The sequence below is a fragment of the Alligator mississippiensis genome, chromosome 8 (genome assembly GCF_030867095.1).
Source record: "Alligator mississippiensis isolate rAllMis1 chromosome 8, rAllMis1, whole genome shotgun sequence".
NCBI classification, from domain to species: Eukaryota; Metazoa; Chordata; order Crocodylia; family Alligatoridae; genus Alligator; species Alligator mississippiensis.
The window spans coordinates 24202809-24218866 of NC_081831.1; the positions used below are offsets into that span (position 1 = coordinate 24202809).

At 46.5% G+C, this 16058-nt stretch overlaps 1 protein-coding gene across 1 annotated transcript in view; it reads left to right on the plus strand.

Annotated features, from left to right (window-relative positions):
- Positions 1 to 12236, plus strand: part of LOC102566771 (adhesion G protein-coupled receptor E3-like) — a 34658-nt gene extending 22422 nt beyond the window's left edge. The window contains exons 6-12 of the mRNA XM_059732991.1: positions 2724 to 2918; positions 4030 to 4265; positions 5193 to 5277; positions 8322 to 8413; positions 9166 to 9331; positions 9942 to 10046; positions 10759 to 12236. Of these exons, the coding sequence (XP_059588974.1) occupies positions 2724 to 2918; positions 4030 to 4265; positions 5193 to 5277; positions 8322 to 8413; positions 9166 to 9331; positions 9942 to 10046; positions 10759 to 10812 (933 nt within the window). The 3' untranslated portion in view covers positions 10813 to 12236. The remainder of the gene's footprint in view (positions 1 to 2723; positions 2919 to 4029; positions 4266 to 5192; positions 5278 to 8321; positions 8414 to 9165; positions 9332 to 9941; positions 10047 to 10758) is intronic.
- Positions 12237 to 16058: the final 3822 nt, after the last annotated feature.

Consider the following 16058-nt stretch of genomic DNA (forward strand, 5'->3'; position numbering starts at 1 on the left):
TTGGCATCTTGATGGGTTTGACGACTGGCAAGGTATTTCACAATCAGAGTTCATGTCTAACAAACCAGGGTTGGGCAAACACAGATGCCATGGTGATGGGCAAGAACCAAACCTGAAGGCCTTCAACACCAAAACTCTGCCACCAAAGCCAAAGGAGTCGGGGCTAAAATTTTCAAGACAGATAGGTACCAAACTCATGGCAATCAATAAGAGTTGGATACCAAAACACCTCTATAGATTTTACCCCATATCTATTTGTTATGAATGTAGTTGTGGCTTCCAAAGCCATCTGTGAAGGCAAATCCCAGTTGAATTCACTGAGCCACCATACTGGACTTTACATAGATGGTAGAGAGCCGGGGTTGGCAGAGGCTGGATCTGGCCCATAAAGAGCTTGGACCTGATCTGGTGGGGCCTCACCTGGAGTCCTGTTTCTAGTTTTTGGCTCTGCACTTCAAGAAGGAGATGGGCATTTGGAAAGAGTCCAGCAAAGAGTAACAAAAATGATTAGGGGCTGGGAGGCAAAACTTATGAGGAAAGGCTGAAAGACATGGGGTTTTTGAGTCTGGAGAAGAGAAAACTGATCATAGTCTTCAAGTCTGTGAAGGCCTATGACAGAGAGGATGGAGATGGGATTTTCTCTGTGGCCACAGGGGACAGGACTAGGAGCACTGGCCTCAAGCTGCAGTGGGGGAAACTGAGGTTGATGATGAGTAGTAACTTTCAGACTGAGAGTGGGCAAACATTGGAACAGGCTGCCTAGAGAAGTGGTGGAATCTCCATCCTGGCAATGTCTAAGAGCAGGCTGGACAGACACTTGGCTGGGCTGATTTAGTCAGGGCTGATTCTGCCTTGAGCAGGGGCCTGGACTAGAAGTGATTTGAGGTCCTTTCCAAGACTGACTTTCTTATGATCCTATGATTTGGTGAGGGTGGGGCTATTAATTTAAAGCAGTGCATCTTCTTAAAGCAGTGCATATTCAAGCCAGTGCATCTAGAGAGGCTGCATTCCACTTATAGCAAGGGTGGGCAAAATAGTGGATCTGGTTGGTGGCTGGACTCCATTTCCTAGCAGCCCCTGCCCGTGTAGCTGGGGTCAGTTTCCCTGGAGTCCCCAGGAGGAGCCACACTGTGATAGCACTAGGCTGGGGAATCCATGGAGACCAGCCCCACAAGCATTAGCAGGGCGCACAGCAGGGCGTGGAGCTGCTTTGCAGCTGGGCTGGGATCTTGCAGCAGTGACATCATGGTCCAAAGCCAAGGCAGAGCTGTGTTCTGCAGCCTTCATGTCCTGGGCAGGGAGGTGCAGGCAGTGGATTGTGGCTCTTTCCCGGCTCCTTGCAGTGGTGCATGGTCTCCTGCATGGTCTGGGGCACAGCCACGATCTGCTGCTCACACTCCCCTGCCTGTGGCATGCAGGCTGCAGATTGCGGCTCTGCCCTGGATCTGGACCATACTGTCGCTGCCACAAGATCCCAGCCTGGCTTTGGAGCAGTTCTATGCCCTGTCACGTACTTGCCACCAGGGGTGGTGCTAGGGAGGGGCTTGGGAGGGCTGTAGCCACCCCAAAATTCCCCCTAGCCCTCCATAGTCACCCCTCCCAGTGGCACCACTGCTGCTGCCACTGTTCCCCTCCCTGCACAGGCGGTGGCAGCTGAGCCTGCTCCACTCCCACCTGCAGCACAGCTCCCCCTCAGCCCCCGGACCAGGAAGAGGCTAGTGCTGCTGCTGCCTGCCAGTGCTGCTGGGGCTGGTCTCCATGAAAACCCAGGCCCCGCACTATCACAGTGGGGCTGCTGCTGGGTCTCCATGGAAACTGGCCCCAGCCGCCTGGGCAGGGGCTGCTGGGAAACAGAGTTCACTGCTGGCTGGATCTGGCCTGTGGGCCAGACTTTGCCTACCCCTGATTTATAGCCTCTTGCTCTATGCCCCTACTGTTGAATTTGCCCTTCCAAATTGGTGTTTTCCATGAATGACACATGCCCCCGGCAGCCGAGGGGGTATGGTGGCGCTGGCGGCGGCGACGTTAAGTGGGGAGTTCCTGTAGACACCACTGGCACTGTCAGCAGTGAGAGAGAGTGCCAACCAGGGGTCAGTGACCACCTGCAGATGCTGCCGGCAGTGTCAGCGGCAGCCAACTGCGATTGCTGAACACCTGCAGACACTGCCAGCAGTGTTGGCAGTGAGGCGGGGAGGGGTAGCAAGTAGCAACCACCCGCAGGAGCTGCCAACAGTGTCGGCGGCACCTTTTCATAGGCAGTGCACTGCCACGCACAGGCACCACACACACCCATGTGCACCCCCTACACGTCACCAATGGTGCTTGCCATGACTTTCAGTGGCACCCAGTGTGCAGAGAGGGGAGCACAGAGCAGGGAAGAGATCCCTGGAGCAGGGGATGGGCAGGGGGGAAGTGACAGCCTGCAAATCACAAGTACCCTGCCTGCCACTGTAGGCCCAGTATTTGGCCCAGTTTGTTCACAGTCATCATCAAGAGATCCAGAGAATCCAGCCATCTTCTGAGGACTGTTCACTCCCCACATGCAGTATTTATGTCTCTGATCTTCTCCACTGACAGTGACCCAGCTTCTCCTGCTCTTCCATCTTCTCCAACCACAGAGCTCCACACCTGATGGCCCTAGGGAACTACTTGGTTCCTTCAAAGTCCTGATTTCTCCAATGTGATTTCTTCTTCCTTAAAGTTCTCCCATTTCTGTGTTACAGAATAGTTATACCATGATCATGCTCACCTACGTGGGGCTGAGCATCTCCCTGCTGTGCCTCTTCCTGGCCATCCTCACCTTCCTCCTGTGCCGTTCGTTGTGGTCCATCACTACTGCCATCCACCTGCAGCTCTGCATCTGCCTCTTTGTAGCTGAACTGATCTTCCTCACCATGGTGCATCACTTTACCAACAAGGTAAAGAAATCATCCTGAATTAATCCCTGTTTCCTTTTGTCACATCTCTTGTAGATCACAAGCTCTTTGTGGAGCTGGGCTTGCCTCTTACTGTGGGTTTTGAACCATGGGGCCTTCATTGCCAATGGGATCTCCTGGCATTACTGTGGTACTGTATTTACCCACATACCACATGCACTGCCCCACCCCTCCCCAAATCAGCCCTCCAGAATTGCAGTGTACCTCTTAAGCAGGGAAGCTGTTTTTTTTTTCCCTGGAAAAGAAGCAAGCCTGGAGACAGCATGTGTGCCATGCAGCTGCCAAGTTGGCTGCTGTTTGTGCTTGGCTTAACAAGACAGACCTGTCTTAACCATCTCACCACTATAGCTATTGGCTGAGCATTGTAGCTTGTGCCTGAAGCAGCAAGTCAGCCATGACTAGTATCTTGTCAGGGCTTGCAGTGTGGAAACAGCACTTTATTGACATGAACTTGTATAAGTAGCTATAAGTAGATCACATACAATAACTGTCTGCTACTACAGCACTAGTGAAAGAAGTCACAGTTTTGCTAGTGCTGTAGTAGCAAGCAGTTATTGTATGTGATCTACTTATAGCTCTGGAGAGGCCATTTTCTTCCCAAGCTCAGCCAGCTGTTGTGTAGACACTACAAATAATTTGGTGCTTCCCACATGAGTTATGGTTTACATTGGGGTGCTCAACCCCAATCCCACAGGCCAGATCCAGTCACTGGTTCTGTGTCATCCTGCCTACAGGGCTCTCCATGGGTCTCTGGGGCACTCCATGGCCTGTGGCCCTGTGTACTAGGTTGGGCATGCAGGATGGTGTGGGACCCAATCCCGGCATGCAGCACTCAGCAGGGGTGTCATGGGGCCCTGGGATCTGATCCTGGCATGTGGGAACTGGAGGGGGTGGCACAGGGCACTAGGGCCTAATCCTGGCACACACCTAATCCAGGCAGGGGCAGCACAGGGCCAAGGAGCCCAATCATTGTGTACAGGGTTCAATCCAGCCCATGGACCAGCTCCACGCCACTCATCTGGCTTACACAGACAAAAGATTAAGCACCTCTGGCTTATGTGATCACAAAACCCCTGAACTTTGTCACCCCCAGACAGTGTGTGCTATCATCACTGGCTTCCTCCACTACTTCTTCCTGGCTGCCTTCACCTGGATGTTCTTGGAGGGGCTGCACCTCATCCTCACCGTCAGGAACCTGAAAGTTGTAAACTACACCAGTGCCCGGAAGTTCAAGAAGCGATACATGTACCCATTCGGCTATGGGCTCCCAGCCTCGATTGTAGCTATTTCAGTGGCAGCCAACCCAGCAGGCTATGGCACTTCTGAGCAGTAAGTACTGGGTCTACCCAAAGGGACAATGTGGGTGTAATTCTTCACCCAGTTCACCAGACAAAATGCAAAATGGAAAAAGCCCCTGCATTGTGGCCTGAGAAAACACCCTTCCACTTGAGAGGGAAAGAAACTGTAGTTCCATGTCTCATGAACATACTCTGCTTTCATGTCCTGGGGTCCCAGTGTAGTGCGCAGGTTTGTTATTACCCTGAAATAGAATAGTTTTCTGATAGCATACTGTTAAGTTTACAATAATTTGGATTATTAAGAAGTATTAGCTTTATAGCTGAATACAAGGCATGACCTGTGGCCTAGCAATGCAGCTGACCACAAGGCAGGATGATAGCTAGGCCTTTGCTTGTGTCATGTAATCATTTTAACTGTACCAAGCATTTTCTGAGTTAAAAAGTGAATCTGTGTCTGTGTGCTAAAAAAATCAGCTACAGCAAAAAGTAAGATAAGACAGAGAAACCATTGTTCTGGGTGTACACTGGTTGCGTCCTTGAAAAGTATCTTCTACTGTATAAGGTTTTGCTAACATATTATAATGTTACTGTTACTTAACTTTTAGCTTTTAAAAGTGCTAGTTCAGCTTAATAAAAATATGCTGTTACAAAGATTTGTAAAGCACCGACCAAGTATTGCTTTTTGTTAACCATATAGTCTTGCTTTGTTATAAAAAGTATAAAAGATTGCCTCACCCTTTCGGGGGGGCCATTTTGCCTTTTGCTGGCTTTATGGTCTTTGCTCGAGCAAATAAACAGCTGTCTTTCTTTACCCGCGTTGTCTGTCAATCAAATTATAGCTAGACAACGGACCTTAGGGAGGTTTCTCCCACCACACCAGTATGCGTTAGAGAGTTCATATTTTTCAAAGAAAAATGGAAATTTGTTTCATTTTAATGCTAAGAGTCATTTAATATGTTTTGTTCTCTCCTCGTAGTTGCTGGCTCTCAGAACAGGGAGGTTTTATCTGGTGTTTCATTGGACCAGTCTGTTTTATCATCTTGGTGGGTATACGGTTGATTTTCTTTCTTCAAGGACTAATAGAGTAAGGATGGAAAATGGTAAATTACAAGCTTGTATGCCTTAAGGAAAAAACCCATGGATAGTCAGATGAATCACAATGGGCTATTTGCTTAATGAGAATTCTGATGCAATCAGAGGGCACCTTTAAGTATGGTTTTACTCTCTGAAAAGTGAGTAGTTAAAGATATCATTTTTGTCATCCTCTCATTTCTGTCGCAAACAATAAATATTAAGTCTTACACAGTTTATGTACGTGTCAGTGGAAAAAAACTTATGCTAAATGCTGAGATTTGTCAGAGATCAGTTTCTTAACACCAGAGTTTTCCAGACGAGAAAGTGGAAGTACATTCCAAAGACTTTGAATGAAGCCAGAGTATGTGCTGTGGTAGGTGTATCACAGGGCTGGAAAGGCATGTTAAAGGGGCTAGACAAATCCCCCTGCTGAATGGAACTTGGAGACAGAAACCTGAGAGATTTGAGAATCCATAGAAGATGCAAAGGGCAGATCAGGATTCACAGCAAAGACACTACCTTGTTTCTGCCTACGCCATATCTGGTGGCATGGAAACAATTCAGCTTCATGGTATGACCGCATCTATAGGCTGCCGTTGAGATACTGTTGTCAACGCAGCAAGTATGTGGCAAGATTCAGAAACAGATTGGAAATTGAAATGAGTATCTGTAATGTTCACAGTTGTTATACTGAATCCTTCCAATGATGTATCATAGAAAATTAGGGTAGGAAGGAGCCTTGGGAGGTCATCTAATCCAACCCCCAGCTCAAAGGAGGTCCAGCCCCAACTAGATCATCCCAGCCAAAGCTTTGTCTAGCCAGGTTTTGAAAACCCCCATGGATGGAGCTTCCACCACCTCTCTGGGTAACATGATCCGCTACTTTACTACCATCCTAGTGGGAAAGTTTTTCCTAATATTTAACCTGAACTTTCTTTGCTGCAACTTGAGATCATTGCTCCTTGTTCTGTCATCTGTCACTTTTGTTTAAAAAAAAATATATACAAAAAAATAGATAGATAGATAGATAGATAGATAGATAGATAGATAGATAGATAGATAGACATACACCTCCACCTCCAACACTCTGCTAAGTTGCCCTTGTGGTTTACTTGGCAACTCATAGCACAGTAAAACCAGTTGCAGTTTGCACCACGCAACTGCGCACCCATCTCTATACCTGTACCCCCACCCACTGCCCTCCTCAGAAGGTCTACTCCTGAAAAAGTCTATGCCAGACCCCTCTCCACCAGATGAGGTCTGCCATTTCTTTCATTTCATCCTCTTCTGTCTTCCTGTAGTACCACCAAGAACAGTCTGGCTCCATCCTCTTTGTAACCTCCCTTCAGGTAGTTGAAGGCTGCTATTAAATCCCCCCTCAGTCTTCTCTTCTCCAGACTAAATACACCCAGATCCTTCAGCTTCTCCTCATAAGTCATGTGCCCCAACCCCCTAACCATTTTTCTTGCCCTTCGTTGGAACCTCTCCAATTTCTCCACATCCTTTCTGTAGCGGGGGCGCAAAACTGGACACAGCACTCCAGATCATGCCTCACCCATGCCAAATAGAGAGGAAGAATCACTTCCCTCGATCTGCTGGCAACACACCTACCAATGCAGTCCAGTATGCCATTAGCCTTCTTGGCAACAAGGGCACACTGGCTCATATTCAGCTTCTTGTCTACTGTAACCACCAGGTCCCTTTCTGCAGAGCTGCTGCTTAGCCAGTTGGTCCTCAGCCTGGGGCAACTCCACATGAACTCCACACTTTCAGGTTCAATTTCAGGAATATCATCTGTTCCCCCAAATATAAGCCAATAAGTACAGGTATAGTCCTGGAATAGCTATTGTCCTTACAAAATCCCAAATGAGACTTAAAGAAAGGAAAGATCCCAAATGCAGTAAGAAGGCTAAAATAAAAACCATACTGAAGAAAAGTTCTACTTGATATTTTTATTGTGTGCATAAGAGGTATTTTTATGGCAAGCATAAGACACTATATCAGGGGTCAGCAACCAGCATGCATGCTGAGCATGGCATGCAAGGCCATTTTGCTTGGCACACCACCGCCAGCCTGGGCTCTAAGCAGCTGCTGCCGGCGACGGAGCCCAGGCTGCTCCCAGCCAGCGGCTGGGAGGCTGCAAGCCCTGCTGCAAGCAGACCAGGCTCTGTGGGCCGGCTGCAGCCAGGAGGCTGCAAACAACTGCTCCGGGCTCCAGCATGTTGGCACTTCGGCACCTTTCAAGGTAGACATTGTGGGTTTTTTGGCACTCCGGCCAAAAAATGTTGCTTACCCCTAGACTAGATTGTCAGGAACCAGTTTATGCATATAAGTAGAGTGAGTTTTCTATGGTTCTTTTCCGGGGGGGAGATTGATTTATATTTGGATCCCTGCAGTAGTTTAATGCCAGTAAGAATTCCAGAAAAGATTTTTAAACTTAAGTGTGAGCAAGTCTACATGTTCATTAATGTAGTTTAGGTAATGTGCATTAAATTTAGTACATGAGGTACTAGAAAAAGGCGTGTTATCTTATTTTAATGCACGTTAGCTAAAGAGCATGGTTTTTTTGTGGCACTTTAACTTGCACTAAAAAAGGCTAATGCAGATTAAAGTGCAAGTGTAGATGTGCCCAGTTTTACATGTGCTCAAGGGGTGGGGTGGGGGTCTGCGCTTTAATTAGAGTGGCTCTGAGACCTGCTCCAATTAAAGCATCACTGTATCTCATGTATTAGAGTCTCTGCTCATTTAACAAGCTTTAGTTTAAGCTCCCTGCCACCATTTTTAAGTGTGGAGATGCTGATACATGAGATGCAGGTGGTTGCAGGAGCCTTGCAGTTCTTGTATAGGCACGCATAGAGATCAGGTTGAAATCTAATATAAGGGCAGGTTATCCCAGACTTGCTGCAGGGGAATTCTCTAAAACATCTAATGTCAGACACAGTTTGGAGGCAGGATCTTGGACCCAATGGACCTCACCACCTAATCTAGCCACACCGTTGTGTTGTTTCTACAGGTAAACTTAATATTTTTTCTTACAACCCTCTGGATCCTGAGGGACAAGCTCTCTTCTCTCAACACAGATGTCACCACCATCAAAGACACCAGGTATGAAACCTATTGGATGGGGTGTGGTGAGCTGGCTGCTGGAGTCTTTGATGGAGATGCTCCTGGATCAGTTAAAACAACCTTCTGGTGGCAGGACATTGAAGTGCCCTTGTCTCCCTGCTTGACCTGTAGCAGGCTGAGGTGTTCTTGTTGTTCTTGGGCTACCTGTCTTCCAGTGGGTCAACAAGATTGTTTGTGGAGTTCTAGGAATAGGTGAGAAAGGGACTTGTGTGCGATGGCTTGGGAGAGATGTACCTGCCTTGAGCAGGAGGTTGGACTAGATGACCATCCCTGTACTTCTATGAAAAGGAGCAAATACCAGTACGGTACAGACTCAGTAACTGGAAGGCTGTGGAGAACATCAAATGAGGACATTGATGCAGCCAGGAGCAAAGAACCTTCAATGTCTACTGAGCTGGGTGGAACTCAGAACCTTTCCGGATTGGGCTCCACATTTGGAAATCAGGGAGCTAAACTACAGCCTAACACAAAGCCCAGTGGAAGTATCTCTATGAGCTTCAGTGGGATGGGATCAGTAGAGGAAGACGTGAGACAGTCACTCAATGTTGGTTTGAGTATGGCCTGTTTCAGAGTTGCTATCTAGAGTGCGTTATTCAGGAGCGTGCTCAGGAGAATAGCCCAGCCCAGAGTATGCAGTCTCTGACACTTTCCATAAGGAGGCAGGGTAGATTTGCACTTTATAGAGGGTTATGTAGGGTTACAATGTGATCTCTCCTTCTGCTCTTCTCCAGGTTACTGACATTTAAAGCGATTGCCCAGCTCTTTATCTTGGGCTGCACTTGGAGTTTGGGTCTCTTTCAAACAAAGCAGGTTGGGGTCATGGAATATTTATTCACCATCAGCAGCAGCCTTCAGGGAGCCTTTATCTTCCTGGTGCACTGTGTCCTCAATCGCCAGGTAAAGCCAATGCCCTTTGTTCCCACAGCAGTTACAATCATGTTCAGCCAGCAAGGCAACTGGGTTCATGTTTGCTTTGGTTTTACTCCCTCCACATGTAACAGTTCTGTCTTCTGCTGCAGGCAACCTTCTTGGTTGCTCCTGTCTTTGGTATGAACTTCAGTCTCTCGCCTCCAAGCTCCTGTACCCTAACTTTCCTCTTTTTCCCACAGTTTAAGTCCAGGAAGGACCATTTATAATTTGACCTCTCACAGAACTGCATCATGCAGGTGCACTCAGTAATTCATGCATCAAGCCCAACAGTGTAATTTTGTGGTAGCAGCACCAGTTTGCATAGGCTCAGCTAAGTTTCTGTACCCTTTGCAGTATTGTTGGATTTGGTGACATTGCCTGGGTGTGACCCAAATGCAGAATTTGGCTGATGGGAGGCAAGGAAATCAATGGATAGGAAAACTCCCACCTAATCAGTCTGCATGGGAGGTTTGCAGCAGAGAAGATGATTGCAAGCATTTTAGTCCCTTTGCTCTGTTCAGATTTAGCACCAAGAGCTGTGAAACTCTCTGAGTTGCTCCTGGGCTGTTGGTTGCATTGTATGGTTTTTGTTCCCGAGGTGAGAGAGCAGTATAAGAGATGGTTTAGAAGGACTGGAATAGTTGGCAACAAATCTCAGCCTTATGAGCTGTCTACATCAATGACCCCCATCACCATCAGTATGGTAAGTGATCTTATTCTCTTCTATCATGTGCTGGTATTGCAAAAATCTGTCAGAGTCTAGTTTTACCCATCTCACTGCCATGCATCTACTGCCACCAAAGTTATTTATAGATTAACACAGTATCTGTTGATCCCATATCTACAGCTATGTGCTCTTGCGATAATAGAAGCTATCAGCTCTATATGATACATTTGGATATGACATTTTAATTTTTTTCTCTGGTGTGTTATCTTTGGGCTGCTGTGTTTTATAATGTTGGACTGTGCTTTTAGTGGTTGTTTAAAACACTTGGAGAACAGACTAGTCCTTATTAATCTATAGATCTCAAGGAAGGTCAGAATCAGTAGTCCCAATTTACAGAAGGGAACACTGAGGTGAGGAAGAAGTGTGTTGTCTGAAGTCACCCAGGCAATCAGTGGCAGAGCTGAGAATTAACCTAGGTCTCCTAAATTGCACTCCAGTGGCTGATTTACTAGGTGATACCCCCATCTAGCTATACTTTTTTTATAGACCCACCACTTTAATAAGTAGCTTGTTTTGTCTTCCAAGTGACTGGTGCTGTGTAGTTCAGCACTGGACTTAGTGAGAGTTAGTCACATCTGCAGAGAGTACCAGGTTCCCTAAATTCATCATCTGACCAGCAAAAAAATTGCTTTTCATAAAATATCACTTGGCCTGGAACCTTCCCTCATTTTTCTTCCCTTTTTTCTAGGAACACAAAAAGTCATCTGGCAAAAGTGAAGAGAATTGTGTGTGGGAAAAATAACAGCTTGCTCCATTGCTAACACCAGATGATTGTTCCTTTGCATGGAAGAGGAATCTCTCAACCTCCATGAGTCTCTGGCTGCTGCTCTGTGGCAAGGATTGAGGGAATGCATTATATCTTTGCAAGGATTGAGGGAATACATTTTATTTCACCCCAGTATTTGCCATCTCTATTCTCAAGACTTGGATGATTGTCTGATTCTGTCCCAACTGAAGCTGACAAAAGAGTTTCTGTGAAAAAGTTTCTCCCTGAAGCTCTCAAGACTGTCTATAGGGCTTCCCTCAACTGAGCTGGGTAAACAGATGCTAGCTCAGTTGTTGAGACTGATTTGCAGCTCTTCCATGAAGCTATAGTTCTTTGCAAACCTAGTGCGCCATGGCTGGTATAAGTTTTTGTTTGAGAGCGTTCAGGCTCCAGTACTGGCTAATGGAGAAATGGACTCCACGATGATGATTTGAACACATTCACAGCAGAAGAAATGGCATTTACCTTTGGGCAAAGGTGGGTGGAACAAGAATGCAAACCTCAGCCCAATGTGCCAGTGTCATTATAGGCTCGCCAACTCATAACAACAACTGAATGATGACTAAAATGCAAGCATTTGAAACCAGCCCCTGGTGCTCAGAAGCCACTTGATCCCCAGGGTATGAGTGAGAAGGAAATGTGAGGTCATCTTCCCATATTTACTGTTTAAAATGAGTAAATTCAGTAATTGCCATAAATGACATCTTAGGCATTTCAGTAGATGCCTCATGTATTTCATTTTTTAAAGAAACATTTCTCAGCGGAAGACAATAGATAGTATGGAGTAGTTAGCAAGATTGTCATAAGTGATCATCATGTGTCCTCTTTCAAGGCTAATAAATGCAATGCTATTTGTGTTCTAAAAAGGAAAGGGAATCCCAGGAGTGTGGTTTATAGAATGGTTTTTTTGGTCCTTTGTTTCCTCCTGTGCTGAGTATTTGATTAAATAATATTGCCAGTTTGCCTGAAATTGCTTAAAACTTGACCTGGCATCTTTGTTAAACCTGGAGGCAACAATTTTCTCAGCACTGTAACATGCTAGTTCCTATACAACAGTGTGCTATATAACTGTATATCCTTTTTTGTTTAAATGCAGTTGATAATTTTGGCAATATTACAATAATGTAAAGGGGTGCTTTGACAGCTATTAATATTTAATCTGGAGTCAATGTAAAGAATATTACTGGGGTGGGGAGAGAATTTGGCCATATCTCATTCTGGGAAATTGATCTGAGATGAACTGTATAAAATGCAGAGTTGCTAAGCAGTGGAGTTATACCAGGAGAGCTGACAACAGAGTCTGGTTTCTTGTGCCATGTTCTTCTTGTTCTGCTAACGTGCAACAGTGTGGGACTGACTTGTCTGTTCCTCCTCGGCATTAATAAACACTGGGAACCCTTGTTCAATCTGGAATGACTTAGCAAGTAGCCTGAAATGCTGAAAGGAAGGTATGAACTTTCTTGAATTACATTTCTGCAGGTGATCTCTGAGGAAAACACGCTTGCATTACAGAGTGCCATTTAACTGTAAAAACTTATTTACACTCCCCATGCCTAACAACTCCTGTTATGAACTGCCTGAGAATCTTAGTAGTACGGAGAGAATAATGATAATTTGCTCATCAAACTTTGCCTCATTGCATGAAAAATCAGATTTCTGTCCTTTAATAAGTAGTGGCAAAGTACAGAAAGTGTAACAGAGCGAATATAGGATGTATGCCATGGAGAGCTGTAGGTAGGTACTATAGGGTCCCAGAAGGGGCTGTGTTTTTGTTGTGGGGCTGTAGTATGGGTTATCATGAGGGGTGCGCAGAAGGGAAGTGTAATCCTAGTAAGAGGGTGCTATATGGGAATTGCAATGGCAACAGGAGCTCCTTGCAACAGAGCAATGATTCTCAACCAGGGTGTCATGGCACTCTGGGATGTCTTGAGACTCTAAGGTGCCAAAAGGTACCACACAATATTAGCCCTGTTACGGGCGCAAACAGGATTGACTGGTAAAAAAAAACACAGGGCATGTCCTGACGAGTGCACACGTGTGGTTTGCACGGCCTCAAACATGTTTGAGGAGCAATGAACTGCACACAGCACTCATGCACCTCTTCACTGCACTGATAATTTACAGCATGGCAGGGTTTTTTAAGGGGTTTTTTTTAAACCATGGCTAAAGAAAGTGGTGCATGCTGCAGCAGCATGCACAGCCAGAAACAGCGTCTGGCCATCCACAGCCCTGCTCTGGCTGCTGGCCAGGCTCTGAGCAGCTGGCTTGGGATGCTACTGCCTGGGAGGCCCCTAGGACCCCAGATAAGGCTGCTGGGGCCAGCACAGGTGCTGGCCCTAGCTTCCCCTACCCCACCCAGGTCACTTTTCTGCATGCACGCACATGTGCAAGGCATGCCTGGGGACAAATAGCAGTGGCACAAATATATCCCATTGCTGTTTGTCTTTCAAGAAACATGTGGCCCTGCACATGTGCACTCATGAGGACGTGCCCATAGGTTTCAGTTAGAAACTCATAGTATTGAAACATTCTGCCCTGCTGTAGTCTTTCAGAGTTCTTTGCAACAGAAGAATTGCTCTACTATTTTTCCCTAGTCAAAAACAAGTGAAAAGTAAGAACTGACATTTTCTGAGAGGGGCCTGGAGTCTAGCAAGGGGTGCCTTGACTCTAATAAGGTTGAGAACCACTGCATTAAAGGAAAGGCAAGGAGGTTTGTCATGTGGGTGTTGAAGGTGAGGTGGGTATTGTGCCAAGGAATTAGACTAGACTTGGAAAATACCAGTGTTAGTTTTCATTTTTTTTTCTACATAAAAATAACAGCAGGTTTTTTGTTGTTGCAAAGACCTCAGAAAGACCACCACTATGGATGCCTATTTGAAATCTCTGGATTTATCTTGTGAACCACATTTGCATACCTAACAATGCTAATGGGGCATGGCACCCCATAGCACCCTCAAAAAGTTCTCAAGGCACCCCAAGGTGCCAGGGCACCCTGGTTTAGTGTCACTGGTATGTGGGTTGCAGTCATCATTGGCAGTCCCTTGATTTGAAGGTGCTCTCTTTATCATGGCTCAGTGACGGTTCTTGAGGTGACTTCAGAGTCTAGGTCCTTGAGGAGAAATGGTTTGTGCTATACGGATGTGAAATAAGAATAGGAGGAATTGAAGGTGGGTGGCTGGCTGCTATAAGCATTGCATGGGGAACCCACATAGTCATGAGGTGAAATGCATAGGGCTGGCTGTAGTGGGGACAGAACATTGTCATCAAGAGAAGCCATAGGGCTGTGATAAGAGTAGCTGGAGCTTGCTGCTGGGTTGCTGTGGGCCTACCATGTGCCCTATGGGCACTATGGAGGGAGCACTCCAGCCATAGGGCTAGGAGAGGATGTATCTGGTTGAGGTGCAGGGGTGCAATGATCAAAGTGCAAGGACCAAAGGTATAAACCCCACCTTTTACCCAGGGACCAGTAAGCTTCCTGATCACACTTGTTTGACAGGAGGGAGGAAGAAGAGTGGCAGGAAGCACAGTCAATGGGACTGGCTGAAGCAAGTTGCAGTCCCTCTTCCATAAAACTCTGCCATCCATCCCACCTCCATTAAAGGGAGGATTTTGATTGGCAGAGAGCAGTAAGATTGGCAGGGGTTTGGCAAACCTGGGCTCTTCTTTTTGAGCTGCTCTCCTGGAGGCATTTGGTAGGCTTCTCAAATGACTCCCACCCCAAGCAGCTGAGAGAAGATTCTGATTGGTTGAGACTGAGTGATGGACAAATGGTTTCAGCCTATGAGGCGTCAAGTGGTGGGGAGACAGTTCCCTGAGATGGGGGAGAGAAGCTATGGGGGGGAGGCGCTTTGCATGCAGGAGGGGCGAGAACAGCTCTGTGCATGGGCTGAGGGGCTTCATGGTTGCAGGGAGCTGGAAGGGGGATGCATGGTGTTTGGGGGACATGGGAGGGGCAGTGCGTGGTGTATGGAGGGACTTAGGAGTGGGGTGCGTGGTCTGAGGGAGGAGCAGGAAGCAGAGGTGCATGGTGGAGGGAGCTGGGATGGGACAGTGTTCACGGTCTCCTTAAGACTCATCCACTTCCAAAACAAAGTACTTGGTTACAAGCTTTATTGGTCATGCTGCCTGGCTAAACCCCCAAGGTCCTGTCCCTTGCAAAGACTGGGCTCAATGATGGGTTCTCTTGTGACCCAGGTTCTTTGGTTTGGCTTCATCCAAGACCTGGCTGGGATGATAAAACGGGCATGCCTGCTGAAACAGGACATTCAGACATGTGAAATGGATGACTGCTTACCAAGTGTCATGTCTGCATCTGTGTATATGATCTGCAGGTCCTACCCTATTAACCACCTTCTATAAACCTGCTCAAAGCAATGGTTGCTTACGGGACCAGTAGCCTTGGGTCTTGTATTCTGGTTCTTTACTGGAGAGAGGTAGTTAGCTGTGTTAGTTTGAAGTCAGGTAGAAGGCAGGGCAGGGTGACCAGTTAGCTAGGGTTAGTTAGAGGCTAACTTGTTCAGAAGTGTTATCTGCTAGAAATGGACCTTGGTCACAGTAAACTGAGGAACTTCAGGGCTTTTTGAAACAGACTCCAAAAAAACCCCAGGCTTTTCCAGGTTGGAAGCTAAGTTAAATTCTGATCCCACTTCTTGACCATAAGACTTTTATTGATTTCAGCATAGCCAACATTTGACTCTCAAAATGAAATTTGCCTCCGAACAGAGGGCCCACACAAGGCCACTGCCACAATGGTGCATATTTCACCCTTAAACTTATGAGACACCATCAGTTTGAAGTGGAGACAGTCTTAAAGTGGTCCAGATCCTCAGTTGGTGTAAATAAAACGAGGTCTATGGAGGTCAATGGATCTGGAGTGATGCACACAGCAGCTGAGAATCTAGCTAAACCAAGTAAATTATTTTCATTTTCCTCCCTTGAGACCCTTGCAGAATTTTTGTGATGCTTAAATTACCACTTTCTTGTTTAGAAGAAAAAATGTTTCTCACTCAACCTTTATTTTAAGTTAACATGAGTTTTACTTGGGGAGTTTTTTTGTTGTTATTTAAATGCTTGTTATTTATGATTGAAGTTTGAAACAAGAAAGGCAAAGAGAAGACCATCAGGCAATACCTCTGAGCTGAAGGTGATGCTTGCAGGTCTGCCCAGGCCTGTCATGCTGGTGGGGTTAAGGTACCCCAGTTTTGTAGTCTAAGGCACAGTGG